At 52.2% G+C, this 14,998-nt stretch overlaps 2 protein-coding genes across 4 annotated transcripts in view; one reads left to right on the top strand and one right to left on the bottom strand.

The window, feature by feature from the left end:
* The window catches only part of PLEKHA6 (pleckstrin homology domain containing A6), a 116,185-nt gene that overhangs the window by 12,802 nt on the left and 88,385 nt on the right, over positions 1–14,998 (top strand). The window contains exon 1 of one of the 3 annotated variants that reach the window (XM_080648851.1): positions 8,851–9,018. The exons of the other annotated variants lie outside the window; for them this stretch is intronic. The gene's annotated coding sequence lies outside the window, so the exon portion shown is untranslated. Of the gene's footprint in view, positions 1–8,850; positions 9,019–14,998 lie in introns of those variants that run through there. 3 annotated transcript variants of the gene reach the window in all.
* Positions 4,277–4,585, bottom strand: LOC308237773 (DNA-directed RNA polymerases I, II, and III subunit RPABC4). Its single transcript, XM_080648885.1, has one exon. The coding sequence runs from the start codon at positions 4,538–4,540 to the stop codon at positions 4,364–4,366; it is 177 nt and encodes a 58-aa protein (XP_080505011.1). The 5' UTR covers positions 4,541–4,585; the 3' UTR covers positions 4,277–4,363.

The following is a 14,998-nucleotide window of genomic DNA, read 5'->3' as shown; positions in this document are numbered from 1 at the left end:
GACACAACACTATTTCCAGCTATTTGATCACAAACCCTCCACTCTCCTCATTTGCTTCTTGGAATGCTGATAGAAAGGTTTTTATAAAAACTAGAGGCCCGTTGCACGAAGATTCGTGCAATAGGCCTTCCTTCCCCTGGCTGCCGGCACTGGTTTTCCTCCAGCACCTGGGACCCAGGCCTTCGCTCTGGCCGCCACCTTCTGTCTTTGCTCCAGCCGGAGCCTTCAGTCTTCTCCGCCCCCTCATAGCAGGCGCCTGCATATGCAAATTAACCCACCATCTTTGTTGGGTTAATTTGCATACTCACCCTGATTGGCTGATGGGCATCACGGAGGTATGGTCAATTTGCATATTTCTCTTTTATTAGGGTAGATTCATACATTAAAAAAGTCTAGATTGTGTTTTCCCTGTTTTATGAGTAACATGGTCTTGAGCATATCTCACACCTTTGGGTTATATACAACTGGAACCTTTTAAGTGTTAAATGTAGGGTTTTGCATTGATGATATATTTCATTTGCTGATGTGAGGCCATCGTTATTTCAGACTTCAATCCTGATTCTGTGTAAGTGTGCTAGCCATCCTCCCAGCGTTGGCTTTGTCAGTAGCAAGTTTGGTAGCATTGTCTTCTGCGTCTTCATGCAAATCACAGATGAAGACTGGAACGTGGTGGGTGGGGAACAAACTCCTGTGGGGCACCACTGGAGCCTCATTGCTCGGTTCAGCCAATGTTGAGCATAAGAGCTGCATCCATGTAACCAGACACGCTGGTGGGAGGTGGGGCTCTGCTGCCAGCTGCCTTTGCCACCTTTGGCAAGGCATGGCTGCCCCAGATTCCTGCTTCATTATCTGTAACCAAGGAAACTGGAGGAGTCACCAGCATCTGTTTGGGTGCATTAATGAAATGTCTGTGTCTGGCCCCCCTCACTCAGAGATCCTGACTCCGCTGATCTGTAGTGGTCCCAGGGTTTAGTATTTTAAAGAAGCTCTCTGGAGCCCTAGCCAGTTTGGCTCAGTGGATAGAGTATCGGCCTGCGGACTGAAGGGTCCCGGGTTCAATTCTGGTCAAGGCCACATGCCTGGTTGTGGGCTCGATCCCCAATAGGGGGCGTGCAGGAGACAGCCGACCAATGATTCCCTCTCATCGTTGATGTTTCTAACTCTCTCTCCCTTCCTCTCTGAAATCAATAAAAATGTATTTTAAGAAAAATAAAGACGCTCTCTGGGTAATGCTAGTGTGCATCTGGGATTAAGAACTGCGGGGCCAGGTGATCGCTAAGGTGACGATATCTTCTGGGGCCTCTGGCCCCACAGACTGAGTTCTGCTGGCTGAGGTCTGTGGTTGCAGGGATGGCCTGCTGACTGGTGTAGCACAGTGGCACGCATGGGGTGTGCCATGCAGACCACAGGGCACCTTTGTGGACGCCTCCTGTCAGCTGCTTGCTCTCCTAGCCTTTTCCTCGGGACAGAATAACCATCTTTGAATCTCTGACGCTGGCTTCTTTCTGTGTTTCTGAGCGTGCTGCCTAAGAAAACTAGCCAAAGGCCAGTGTAGGTCAGTTCAGCGTAAGTCAGTAGGGATGGCTTTCTGCCTGGTCTTCTCTGCCTTCTGTGTCTTTCCTCCATAACAGGGAGTGACAGTGCTTCTGAGGCCCTGCCTTCCTCTTCATCACTTCCCTCTGGCCCAGGGCTGCTCCATGCGGGGCTGCGGCAGCTCCCAGGAACCTTGTCAGCCAACATGTGAATGCACACAGCCCGCTCTGGCTCGGGTCACAGCACCTGCATGCCCTGCTTGGCTCATTCGGGGCACGACTGGCGTCTGCCCTGGGGCTTAGGATGTTGCTTTGCATATCCCTCCTGGAGTAGGAGCGTCCCAAGATCTGCGTTACCCTGTCCTGTCCGTCCCAAGATCTGCGTTACCCTGTCCTGTCCGGTGGCTGCTGGGTGCTGGGTGCTCTGCAGTGGACTTGTTAATTGGCGCTTCAGCTGGCTGATTGACTCTAATGCGTGAACGTTTAGCTACCCCGCCTCTCACACAGCCGTTAATTGCAGGCACGAGAGTGACAATAATTATGGGATAATGGGTGGCTTTTGTGTGAGTCCTTCTCCCTGCACTATGTCAGCAAACAGCGAGGATTTGTTTTCTAACACTCAGCTGCCCTGCTGTGGAGATGCCATGGACCCTTCTGTTCACTCGTCACTGTCATCCAGCCCAACTCAGCCCCGCCCCCTCCAGGGTTTCACCCACATCCCCTGGGGACAGAGAGCATGTGCCCATCTTCCAGAATATTATCTCCCAATCCCCAGGCAGCTATGACCTCATGTTTAGTGTTTGTGAGGTTGAATTGGCGCTTCACTAGACAGTAGTACTTAATCAACCCTGGTTAAAAAAAGGGTAATAAATACTACACTCTGCCTCATTCCACGGCCCTTCTCCGTTAATTGTTTTATGTCGTTGTAATTAGTGTACAGCCTTTTGTCCTGTGTCATGCATTTTTGTTTGTTTGATGTTATTTTATATAAACACTTCAGGTATGACAATGGTCCGTTTGTCATTCTAATAGCTGTAAATAATTCTGTCATGTTACTCCATTACTGTATGGCTTCTCCCTTAATATTGGGAATTTGGGTTGTTTCCAATTTGTTGCTATTATGAATAGCTCTTCTATAAACATCTTTCTATGTTACTGATTTCCCTCCAGTTATTTCCCAGGGGTAAATTGAATGATGAGTTATATTGATCTGGTAACATGTCGGGAAGAATTGGGAGGAGTGGGGACTAAAGGCTATTGGGAGAGTTTAACTGATTCCCTCCACTGTCTCTTCCAGTGCACAAGTTCTTCTCTTCGCACCTCTTTTCCTGTCCATTTTGAGTGTGATCCTTGCTCCAACATCCCTAGTAACACCCCAAGTTAGTGATGCAGAGAGTTGGGGTTCCGGTTACCTGTTGCTGCATAATAGATCACCCTGAGATGTAGTGACTTAGAAAAACAATGTGCTGTTATGTCCCAGGGTTCTCTGAGTTACCTGGGCTCAGCTGGGAGCTGGCCTGGATTGTCTCCTGCCCTTGCAGTTATCTGAAGTCTGGACTGGGCCAGATGGCCAAGGTGGATACTCACATGGCTGTCACCTGGGAGCTCAGCTGAGGCTGTCAACCTGAGCACCTCCATGTGGCGGCTCCATGTGACCTGACCTTCCCTCAGTGTGGCCGTCGGTTCCAAGAGGGGGTGTCAAAGAATTGCATGGCAGGAGTTGCAAAGAATTTGCATTCACCTTTGATCCTCCACCAGTGAAGACAGAAAGCATCCTATGAATCCTCAGGAGAGGCCAAATGAGAGACCCTCTCCCTTCATTTCCACTCCAAATCCTGCCCATTCTCACAGCTCAGGGGTCATGTGATCTCATTCCAGAACCTTCCCTAATGGCCCCAGGAGTCATCTCTTTTCTTGCATTCCTCCTCCCTCATCTTCCTAAGCTCCCAAGGCTCTGTATCTTTGTCTGCCCTTGTCTTACACAGCTCGTATCATACATCACAGCATTCAGTGATTTCATGGACTTGGCTTGCTATGTTGTCAATTCCTGCTGGAAGGCAGGGATTCTGCCCTGTCCTTCTTAATCTCTACCTACCCTACCCTATCCTAAAGACCCCGTACAGTGCCTGGCATGTAACAGGGCTTCCGTAAGTCCCATTCCCTTCCTCCTTTTCAGACATTGGACACTCCACTGTCTGTGGAATGAATGAGCAAATTATCTTAATGAAGGAGGGACAGGGAAGAGGACAGACATTTACTGAACATTTAGTGTGTGCACTTACTAGTACTAGCTAGGAGCTCTATATAAATGACCTTACTTAATTTTTACAACAACCAGCACTCAGTTGTATCTCTGTTTTACAGATGTTGAGCTGAGGTTCAGAGATGTTAAATACCATGTTCAAAGTGACATTGTTGGGTCACAGAGAAAGTTGTAGAGTCATGATTGGCATGTAGGTCTTTGGGAACTTAGGACGAATGCTCTCTCCTGAATGCTTAACCTCTTAGAAACTCAGTTTCTTCCTCTGTAAAATGGGGGGAATAATACTTATCTCATAGGGTTGTTTGGATGAAAGCAAATAAGATACAAAACCTCCAGAACTTGGTGTAGGCATTCACTTCATATTGCCCATCATGACATGGCTTTTTTTTGGGGGGGGGGGAACTGAACGAAAAACAATCTTTATAATAGACACCTAAATACAATATCGTTTTTAAAATGAAATCATGTGTATATAGCTGTATTCATAAAGATAAGTATACTCATCAAAAACTATACAACAATAACAGCAAATCCAAATGCAAACAAAGATATTCTTCTGAATTCCATTTCATCGAGCATCAAAGACCACCAATCTTTTAGTCCTTTTCTTGTACATTATTCTGTATCCACATTCTCTGCATCTGATTGGATCCCTGGATTTTATTTCATTTTCTGCGTGACATTCTCCACAGATATATATCATTGGCTGTTGCTTTGGGGGTTGGACGTCCTTCTGGGTGTCCATTGTTAGTCCTTAGCACCGACACACGCCCCTCGCTGCGATTCCAAACAGACTCGACATGGCTTCTTGTTCCCAAGGGAATGACAAGCACCCTGAGCCTTTATGGTTACTGATGTAGTTGATGGAACTGCTCTGACACCATCTTTGGGGGTGTGTGCTCTTCACCGACACACACATAATTACTCTGGCACCGCACTTCCTAATTCCTTGCATAGCCGTTTCTCCAGTGTGACCTCCGCCTTCTTATCACAGTGTAGACAGCCAGGTCCCCAGTCACTCAGGCGCTTCCCCAGCAGCTGAGACGCGGAGTCAGCCCTCCCACATCCATTGCTTTTGTTTGCTCTTTGAAAATCAACTCCAACAAGAGCTCATTAGTTCTCTTTCCCCCCCTCATCTTCATGCTCACATGCCCTCTACCTCTCAGCTCCAGTTCATCTTCTGGTCTCTGTCTCATCGCCTACAAGGACCCCATTCAGGATGCTTCTGCAGTGGGATGCTTCGCCCGGTGAGTTAGGACATGGACCAGAGGAGACTGCAGCGCTGTGAAGGGGGCTGCTTGGTAGAGCTGAGGACAGCGGTGATTTATGTCTTTCCTCCCCTGATGTCCTTCCCGCGTATTGCTCTGGCTCTGGACTCTTCATTTTCTGGCTTGAGACGCTGCCCAGGATGGGAGGAGCTGGCTAGTCTAGGCGTCCACTAGTCTGGTCTGGGCTCTGTCCCTTCATTCCAAGCTCAGTTCCATCTCCCACTCCCCTGCCTGGCCACTGATATATAGCATCGAGTTGCCAGAATCACACAAGGCAGAGGAGGTTGGACTTTTTTATTTTATTTTTTTCTTAACTCTTCCACACCCTTCCTTCCAAAGGTCCAAGCTGAAAAGTCTGGGAATCCAGACAGACCACAGTTTCTTATGGTTCTTTTCTCTCTGCCTGCAGGCTTTCTTCCTTTTAGTGAGGTTGTTTGGGAGACTGCAGGGCCCTGGGGAGGTGAGATGAAAGCCATCCCAGCAAACCACCCTGTCCAGACCCTGCCTTCTTTATCACCCTGGTCTAGCACTAGCAGGGGACTCCTCACAGACTGCTACTGGCTTTTGTGATTCTGTTCCAGTCGGATTCCGTTCCTGGGTGCCTGAGTTTTGACAGATCTTCAAGTGCAGAAAAGCATTCCCTGTCTCCATTGGATTTGCACATACTTTCCAGCTTCCCAGGACTAAAGCACATCTAGTATATTCCTTTATGTTCGCAAGCTGGTGGTGGGGTGATCTCGGGAGGTGGACGGCCTAATAGCGTGTAAGCTGACCCCAGAGTCTGGCCTGATGGCCTCTCCTTTCACTGAATTCCAGTGTCTTGTAACATTTTCAGGGCATTTATGTTTTTAGTTGTAGGGCGGTAGGAGATTATATTGGATAGATAAATTGGGGCTAGATTATGAAAGGGCTTGCATTTTGACCTAAGAAAGGTGGCCTCTGTGAGGTAGGCAGTGGAGACACTGAAGGCTTGTGAGCAGGGCATGACCCAGTTGTCATTTGCAGAGAGCAGGGAGACCAAATTCAGAGGCATCCTTCATCTCCAGGGCAATGGACCTGGGGGTGAAAGTTCAGGCAGGCTGCTGGCTCCTGGGTGACCTATAGCCTAAAGACGACAGGGTACATTACAGACAGGGAAGATGTGTTGGTAACGGGGGCTTCTGGCGACACTGAGAGCTATTTCAGGGGCTCTGGGGTGAGGTTGGGAATCCAAGTCTTAAGGGTAAAGTCTTAGGATAAAGTTAAGCGAGTGACTGGAGGCAGGAGGGCTAGGGCCAGGGCATAGGAGGGTCAGATCTAAGGGGTGCAATACCCCTTACACAGCCCCTCCTGACTCTAGAGAGGTTTATGTTGGGCCCTTCCCCTATGCAGGGGCTTTTGCCCTAGAACAGCTTAGCCTTAGAGGAATCTCTTTAATATATATATATTATTGATTTCAGAGAGGAAGGGAGAGGGAGAGAGAGAGATAGAAACATCAATGATGAGAGAGAATCACTGATCAGCTGCCTCCTGCACGCCCCACCCTGGGGATCGAGCCCACAGTCCAGGCATGTGCCCTGACCAGGAATCAAACCGGGACCTCCTGGTTCTTAGGTTGACATTCAACCCCTGAGCCATGCCAGCCAGGCTAGAGGCACCTCTTAGAGGCAACTTGGCACAATTATTGGCTGGTTATCAAAGTTGAGGCAAAGTGACAGGGGATGTGGTAGGACAGTGGCTGGGCTGGGGGCTTAAAAAGAGGGTACCGATCTGCCCATGTCATATATGTCCATCTTCCCCGTTACATGCGCAGAATGGCCCTTCCCTGCCCCCCCTGGGGGCTCAGCCTTGACTGCCCAGACAGAGAAGGAGGAGGAGGACATGACACAATGCCCTGTCCCTCAGCTTTCTCCCAAGGTCACTGCTGCCTCTGCGCAGCCATCGCTGGAGCTGGGGCTGCCTGGTGCTGCTGCATGTCTTGTTGCCGTAATTCGGTTGCTCTGGCAGAGAGCAGGGGAAGGGGTAGCTGCTACTGCCCTTTCAAAGATGCATTTGAGAGGGGGCCTCCTTCAGACTGTTCTCCAGTCCTGAAAACAGCCTCCCTGCTCCCCCAGAGGGGCCTTCTCTGCGGCCTTTCTCTGGTGGGAAGGAGGGAGGGACTTGGTCCAAGGGGCCCAGCCTGGGTGTCTATACATTGAGTGGAGTTGTCTGTAGGGCTGGGCTGAGGCCAAGCTAAACACCTCCACACCAACTGTCCCATCCATCCTGCTTTTCTGGCCGGCTGGGGATGGGGTCCGGGGTGTTGTCTATAGGTTAACCCTTGGGCGGCCAAGGGGGAGGAAAGTCCAGTGGGAAAGTGTCTCTGTCCGTTTCCTAGATGGGCGGTCTCCCCAAGTCCAGAATGGCAGGCCCGGAGCCCTCCTCCCATGGTGATCGTATCAGAGAAGTCGTTTGGATGCTCGGCGTCTTAGCACAGAAATGTCAGATATCAGCAGGAAAGGTGGCTTTGCTTCCCAGTCACCTTGTCTGGTGGCGCTACATGACGGGGTTGTATGGCATTTGTCTTGTTCCCCCGTGCAGCAGTGTGCCTCATGGAGCTTCCAGGGCTAACGCACATCTCGTCCATACTACCCGCTTCACCCCATCCCAGGCCTGCCCCCAGGGAAGGCTCTGGAGACGGAATTCTCTTCCTTCCTCACCCCTGCCACAGTCAGCATCGCATTACTCTTGGCCTTCTGTGTTCCAGACCCAGTGTCAACGGCCCAAGGCCGGACCTCCGCAGAGGGACCTTTTACTTTAAACAGGCTGATTAAGATGTCCTTGTCTAGCCGAAGCAAGCTGAGTGGACATGTCTTAGTTTTAAGGGAATGTGTGCCAGTGAAACCCGGGGCCTGCCATAGAACAGCCTGTCTCTAACCCCCAAGCCCCCTGAGTTTGCTTGGTCTGGAAGTGGGTGGCTCCTTCCTGGTCCTGGTAGCTGGGCGGGTGGCTCCCAGAACGCTGGAGAGTAGGACCGAGGAGCTTCCTCCAGAGAGCAGGGCAGCCTGTGCATTCGAGTTACCACTCGCTGAGCAAGGCCCGGGCTGCCCAGGGGGTGCGAGCCAGTTCCCTAAGATGTATGACCTCGGGTCACCCGCTCTGAGCCCCAACTGGTAATCAGCTGAGGACTAGACCGTGACAAGAGCTTCCCTGCGGTGGATTTGTGAGGCCACAGTGAAAATAGTCAATGCGTAGGCACAGCTATGCCATGCCCGAGGTTATATGAATATTATTATATTCTGAGGAGGGGCAGGCAACTCCTGCCGTCTTAGGTTTCAGCCCCAATTCCTTGTGGAAGTTCCTGCAGCCACATTTCCTCCAGGGTGGGCAGGGACGAGAAGGAGCCATTGACCGTGACTTGCCTGCTCCTCCTAGCCCCTCTCTTTGAGCCAAGCCCGGATGGTTAGAGAAACCCCATCAACCCACAAATACCAATCCCAGGGCCAGATCCTGCCTCCCCGCCCTACCCTCCTGTCTCCTCCTCCCTTCCTCTTTCTTGCAGCGTTTCTCATTTCCCGCTGATGGAGCTCCTGGGCAGGGTGCCCGGGGCCTGGGGGCCTGGGTGTTCTCTGGCCTGGTTTGTCCTCTGCCTTCTCCTTATTCAGATGGCAGTGCGGAGCCTGACAGAAACCTGCCTCCTCCTGAGAGGTGTGGCAGGGCCTCTGGTTTGTGGTAGCGAAACCTCGCCTTTCTAGAGCTCCGCTCCTCTGGGAGCCCGGAGCGTGGTTCCTGCGGTGCGTGCTCCCGGCTCTGCAGGTGCAGCCGAGGGAGGACCCGGACTTTATAGCGGAGCCTGGGAGGCGGTCAGCGCTGCCTTAGTCACACGGCCAGGGGCAGAGCCAGGACTTGAGGTTCAGAGTTGGGACAGCCCTGGGATTAGTCACGCGCTTCTTCGACTGTCAGCGAGGGACTTGGCTCACGTCCTCAGTGCCCGCAGGTGAGGACCACGCCGGCCTGGCCGCATGGGCGTGGGTGGACTCCCAGGTACCCTTGGGCCCTGGGGTCCCTGAAGGTCAGTGAGTGTGAGGAGGTGGGAGGCGGTCACCTTGTGAGCCCAGCATGGTCATGAATATGGAACAGGCACCTTGTATGAATGCGGAGTTAACTCCGAGTCCCCTTCAGCTCTGTGCCCCACAAGGGCGGGCTCTGGGCAGGCTCCCTGGCTCCCTGGATTGGCCACTTGGTCTGAGGTGGAGCCGCCCTTCCGGCCTCAGCCCTCAGCCCTCAGGAGGCAGGTGGGTTAGCCTACTGGTCTCGTCCAGGAGCAGGCTGCCAGGAGGTAGGACAGGCACCAGCTGGGCCATGGGGTGTCTGCCAGCTGGTGCCCAGACACCCCTCCTGGGCCTGGAAGGGCGGGGAACTCTCTGGGGGGAAATTGTGCTGGCAAGGGGAGGGGGGGCAGGGGCTGCGGAGCGGGGTGGGTAGTCAGTCAGGTTCTGTGTTCCTGGGGCTTCTAACTCTCTGGCTCCATCTAGTTATCCTCACGCCTTATTGTTGCTTCTTTTTTCCTTGCCCTTCCCTTCCCTCCCCTCCCCTCCCCTCTTTCCTTTCCTCAGTTATATCCTCAGCTATATCCTCAGCTCTGGAATGTGCCAGGGCTGTCCCACTATTTCCTCCCTTCCCAGGGCTCCTCCAGACACCCCGTATCCTCTCCCTTTCCCTCTGAAGTCTCCATCCCTTTCCCCCTCCATCTGCTCTCCTCTCCTATGAGCTCCGTGACCAGCAGCACCAGGAAGTGCTGCGGGGAGGACCCGCCTGGGAGGTGCCAGCTGTTTGCCCAAGGTGGGGTTGGTGACAGCTTGGGCCCCCGGGTGGGGCTGGAGCTCGGCCTTGGGTGTTTGGCTCTTCTGTGGCCAGTCCTTCCCACAACTGCTTCCTTCTCTCCTCATCCCCTTTCCCACTCGGGCACCAGTGGAGGCAGCAAGGCAGCAGGCATTGGTCCGGCTGCTGCAGGTGCTGCCTGGCGGTGGCACCATTTCCCTTCACGATCCTGGCGCAGTGAGAGGCTCCGTTCAGTGTGGGGCTGGAAGGGCGTGGCTCTCACCTCTGAACCGGGATGGCGGGGAGGGGGTGTGGGATTTGGCCTCAGAAGGCTGAGTGTGTAGCCACCACTGGCCTGTGGTGGGGCCATGGGAGGGCTGCTTTCTCTTATGCTGCACTGGCTCTGCCTCTGTCTGAGGCCTCAGGGGGATGTAGCTGTGGAAAGTGAGGTTCACTTGTTGCAGGGGAGCTGCTGGGAAGGGGAGCAGCCTGGGGGGCCTCTCCCATCATGCTCTCAATGTGGGAGCCACAGAGGTCGAGCCAACGCCTGGGCAGCTCAGAGGAGCTTACCGCAGGCTGCTCATGGCACCACAGTGATGAGCGTGGGGGTCTGGTCGCTGTTTTAAAACGTTTTACCGCAGAGCATTACACACACACCTAGAAGGAGAGAGAACAATATGACGGCGCCCATGTGGCTAAGCTTCAGCAGTTTCGAAGTCATCTCATGGCCAGTCTTGTTGTAGGTTTACTCCCCTTCCTTTCTACCTTCTGCTCATTAGGAAGTGAATCCTGGCAGCGTATCATTTCATCTCTAGAGAGAGGGCCTTAAAGAAGTCATTATCACGCCTGAACAAAATTAGTAATTCCTTAATATAATCAAATAGTCAGTTTATCTTCATATTTCTCTGATTATTATGTTTACCCCTAGTTTTCTTTTTAATTTGCATCCAAATAAATCTCTACGTGGTGACTGGTTGTTATAGTTCTTAAGTCACTCTTTAAAAAAAGTTTTTTATTGATTTCAGAGAAAGGAAGGGAGAGATAGAGATAGATATTTTAAAAATAAATATGTATATTTTTAAAAATCAATGATTTAAAAATATATATAGTTTTATTGATTTCAGAGAGGAGGGGAGAGGAAGAGAGAGATAGAAACATCAATGATGAGAATCATTGCTCCTGCATGCCCCCTACTTGGGATCGAGCCTGCAATCCGGGAATGTGCCCAGACTGGGAATCGAACCATGACCTTTTGATTCATGGGTTGTTGCTCACCCATCTATATTCTTTTTCTCCTTTTTATCTATCTTACAATGTTGTGCTGGGAAAACTGGCTCATTTGTCCTGTAGAGTTTTTAACCTTCTGGATCTGGCTGATTGCATCCTCATTATATCTTTGAACATGTTCCACTGTCCCTGTATGTGTGGCTAGATTGAAGGCTTAATCACATTCAGGTTCCTTTAATTTATTTATTTGGGGGTTGTGGTGTCAGCATCTATCGGGAGACATGCAGTGTCTGGCTGTCTCTCCCTTTGTGACCCGAGTAGCCTTGGTGATCATTGCCTAGATCCGTTCACTCATTACAGACTAATTGCCTATTAATGACTTTCTCTAATTAGATGTTACTTCTTTCATCCCATAGTAAGTGATCTCTTACTTTGGAGAAAGGCCTCCTTCTCTGGGAGGTGCTGCTGTGGAGGCCGAGACCACATGGCGATGGGGTGGCGCGTTCCCACCGCCCTGGCTGCTGTGTGGATTAGTAAGGCAGGCACCCCATAAATGCCAGGTTGGGAGCCCTGGATCAAGTCCTTCGAATCTTCATTTAGTCAAATTTCAAGTTATTGTGTTGATGAAGGGAGTCGGAGCCTGAGACACTGCAGACAATTTTTCCATTTAGCTCTGAAATACAGTTCAGCAACATTTAATCAAATTAGTGCTCAGACACAAATCTTCCCTGACTGTACCCTGTACTCACCCCTGGCTCCTACTACTATCAACTACCTAATAATAACTTCCTATTTGCACAATACTCTGTAGTTTGCAGAGCACGTGTGCGTGCGCACGAGAGGTTGAGGAGAGGGAAGCACTGGGGTCAGCTTGCTTGAGTGTGGTTTCTGACCCACCACTTCAGAGTTGCCTGGCCTTGAGCAAGTTAGCTAGCTTCCCTCTGCATGTGTCTCCATGGACCTTACAGGGTTGTTATGAATATTCACTTAGATCATGTAAACAGTCCCTGGCACATAGTAGGTGCTCATCAAATGATAGCTATTCTGCTCGATCCAGTATCTACCTTTGAGAAGCCTCACGTGCTACATAAGGACAGGGTAGTGACAGACAATTGAAATTTGACCGTATGTCTTCGATGCAGAATTGTGCGCGCCTTGTTCCAGAATCCATCGTTAAGGAGGTCTAAGCAGCACTTCATCGCAGTTTCCTCCCTTCTCACCCCAGCCAGGGCCATCTCCAAGGAGCCAGGGCTCCAGCCCAAAGTCTAAGGATTATGACGTTGTGTCCAGAGAAGTCAGGGAACTTGCCCTCTGAAACACAGAGTCAGATGTGCCTACAATGAGAAAGGAAACCTGGCCACCTGGCTCTCTGATGCCTGCTTTGTCCTGTCCTTAGGAATGGGAGCAGAGGGGAGGGACGGGGAGGACGTGGGGTTTGGCTTGGACCTGCTCTTGTATTTTTCCCTTTCGGAGGCCTGGCCTGTCTCTTGCCCTTGAGGAGGCCCCCTGAGGCCTCGGGTCTAGAGAGCCAGGTGATCAAGCCTCCTCCCCGGCAGCCTGTGGTCCCCTGGGGCCTGGCACAGCTGCTGCCCATCTTCCCATGCAGATCAGAGACGGAAATCTGCAGTTAGACAATTAGACACAGCAACCTGCCTGGGCAGAGGACACGCCAATCAACCACAGGGCTCTCAGCCTAAGTGGGCCAGAGACTCCAGCCCAGGGAGGACTCCTGGGAAGGAGCCTGGAGAGAGAGAGAGACTGGTAGGCACCAAGCTCATTTGCTCTGTGTTAGCTCCTTATCACAGGCTATTTCCTGTAACTCCTGTGCCGGCCAATACAGACCAGACAGCATTTGCAGGCCTTCAGAGAGACACGGGAAGGAATGGAGCTGAGGATAAACAGGAAGCAAGACCTTAGTCCCAGGTGGGGAGAGGTCGGAGGGCTGGCAAACAGAAGCAGGGGCACTGCCTTCTCGGCCACCGAGAAAAGGATACCGGGAGGGAAAAGATACTGGCACGTAAGGGACAACACGGAATGTTGTATTTCTGTCTCACTGGGCTCCCGCCTGTCACATACTTGAGCTACTTCTTTTCCTGGGAGCTCAGCCTTGTGAGCTGAGCATGTGAGCTGAGAGTGCCAGCCTTTCCATCCCCGGCAGAGGAGACGGGAGGAGGGGAGAGACTGGGGAGAGGCAGAAACCCAAGGAGCTCCTTTGCCCTTCACTTCATACCACAGAGGCAGCTGTGCAAAGTGGGCTTCTGCCTGGCCTGTTCCCAGCCCAAGGGCAGGGCCCTGGGGTTTGAGCAGGGAGCCAAGTTCAAGGGCGCATGGCTCTGACCCATTGGAATCATAGCCAGAGTGGGGATGATGGCGACAGGAGACACTGAGTGGGTCGGGTCGAAATGCCCTGAGTCCCCCTGCCTAGCTCTGTGCTGGCACTCAGAAGGCTCTCATGAGGTGTGGCCTGGATGAATGAACGAATGAGCCAGTCAAGGAGAAGGTAAAGAAATTTGACTACACATCTCCTTCGACCCTTTTCCATCTCTAGCTTGAACCTTAGGGGTTGGACATAGGGCTGAGGCTGTAAAAGTTGCACGTTAGAAACAGGGTCTAAGTTGAGGTAATGCTTGAATGTCTCTGCCTCAGAGCTCTGCTTTGTGAGTTAGCTGGGATGTGGGCTTCTCTTCTTTCCTTTTATCTCCCGACTCTGCACGTGCTCACTTGTGTGGGTGCGTGGGGCAGAGTGGAGCAGCCAGACATGAACTCCCTAGGGTGAGTGTTGGGAAGGATCTGTAGATTTCAGCTCTCCGCACCCCACCACTCCTCCTCGGGTTCTGAGTGAGTCTCCGTCACCTCCGTTTCTTTCTCGTGCATTGCGCATAATGGGCACTGGTCACACATTGGTTGAATGAAGAAATGACTGTAAGTTGGCCAAGGCAGAAGGGAGGAGCTTTCTCTACCTCACTTCTTAGTGGCTTGTCCCTGGCCCTATTCCTGTCCCTGGCCCTAGATTAGGACAGACTGCCTTTGAGGGAAGGAGGAACCCAGTATCCACTCCTGTCCTCTGGTCTTCATGAACTCGGGGCCCAGTTTGAGCCCGGGCTTGGTTTCAGCTGGCAGGAGGGGCATGGAACTGGAGCTGGCCTTGGCCTCAGAGAAAGTCGGCTGCAGCAGGACCGGACACGTCGATGCCCAGCCTGCCCCACAAAGCAGCCTGGGGGGGGAACCAGGTGGAGTCGAGCCAGGGAGCTCAGCTCACTGAGCGGGGCAGGGTGAGGAGCGAGCGGGGCACTGCCCCTTGCTCTGTCCCGCCTGTAAGTTAACAGCAGCTCAGCTGTGCTTGGGGCTGGGAGCCTGGAGAATGGCTGTTCTTGCTTCTCCCCCTGCCCATCCTTCCCCCTATACTTGCCCCGGCCACTGAGATCTTTGCAGAACTAAGCGACCTCTGGGACAGCCAGGACACCAAGTCCTGCTTTGTGGCCTCCCCCTGGGCTGGCTCACAGGCGAATCTAAGAAACCACCAAGGAAGTCCTTTCTCAGGCTCAGGGTCCCAAGAAACCTGTTAGTTTCTAAGAGTATTTTGTCCTCCAGCCTGGAAGGTAGACTTACCCAGATCTTCTGGAGGAAGCGAGGTCGGGCTAGGCTGGGATGTGCCACAGTAACGTGTGCCCAGGGCTCACCAGGACAAGCATGGGCGCACTTGGCTTCCCAGCCCGGGACACCTGAGCGTCAGTCTGTCTGAGCATGAAGATTTCATGTGGTGCCCATGGGTCCTTTGGCACCGGAGGCCTGTTTCAGGTGTGAGCCCTTCGGTAGGGTGACCAATTTGTCCCGGTCGTCCTGGGACTTGCTCCATTTTAAGTACCAAAAGTCCTGCATTCTGAGACCCCCTCAGTGCTGGGCAGATGGGTAGGTGGCCACCCTGCCAC

The sequence above is a fragment of the Plecotus auritus genome (assembly GCF_963455305.1).
Source record: "Plecotus auritus genome assembly, chromosome: 12".
Taxonomy (NCBI): domain Eukaryota; kingdom Metazoa; phylum Chordata; class Mammalia; order Chiroptera; family Vespertilionidae; genus Plecotus; species Plecotus auritus.
Note: the sequence above shows the minus strand (reverse complement) of the source record. Positions and strands in the feature narration are given on the sequence as shown.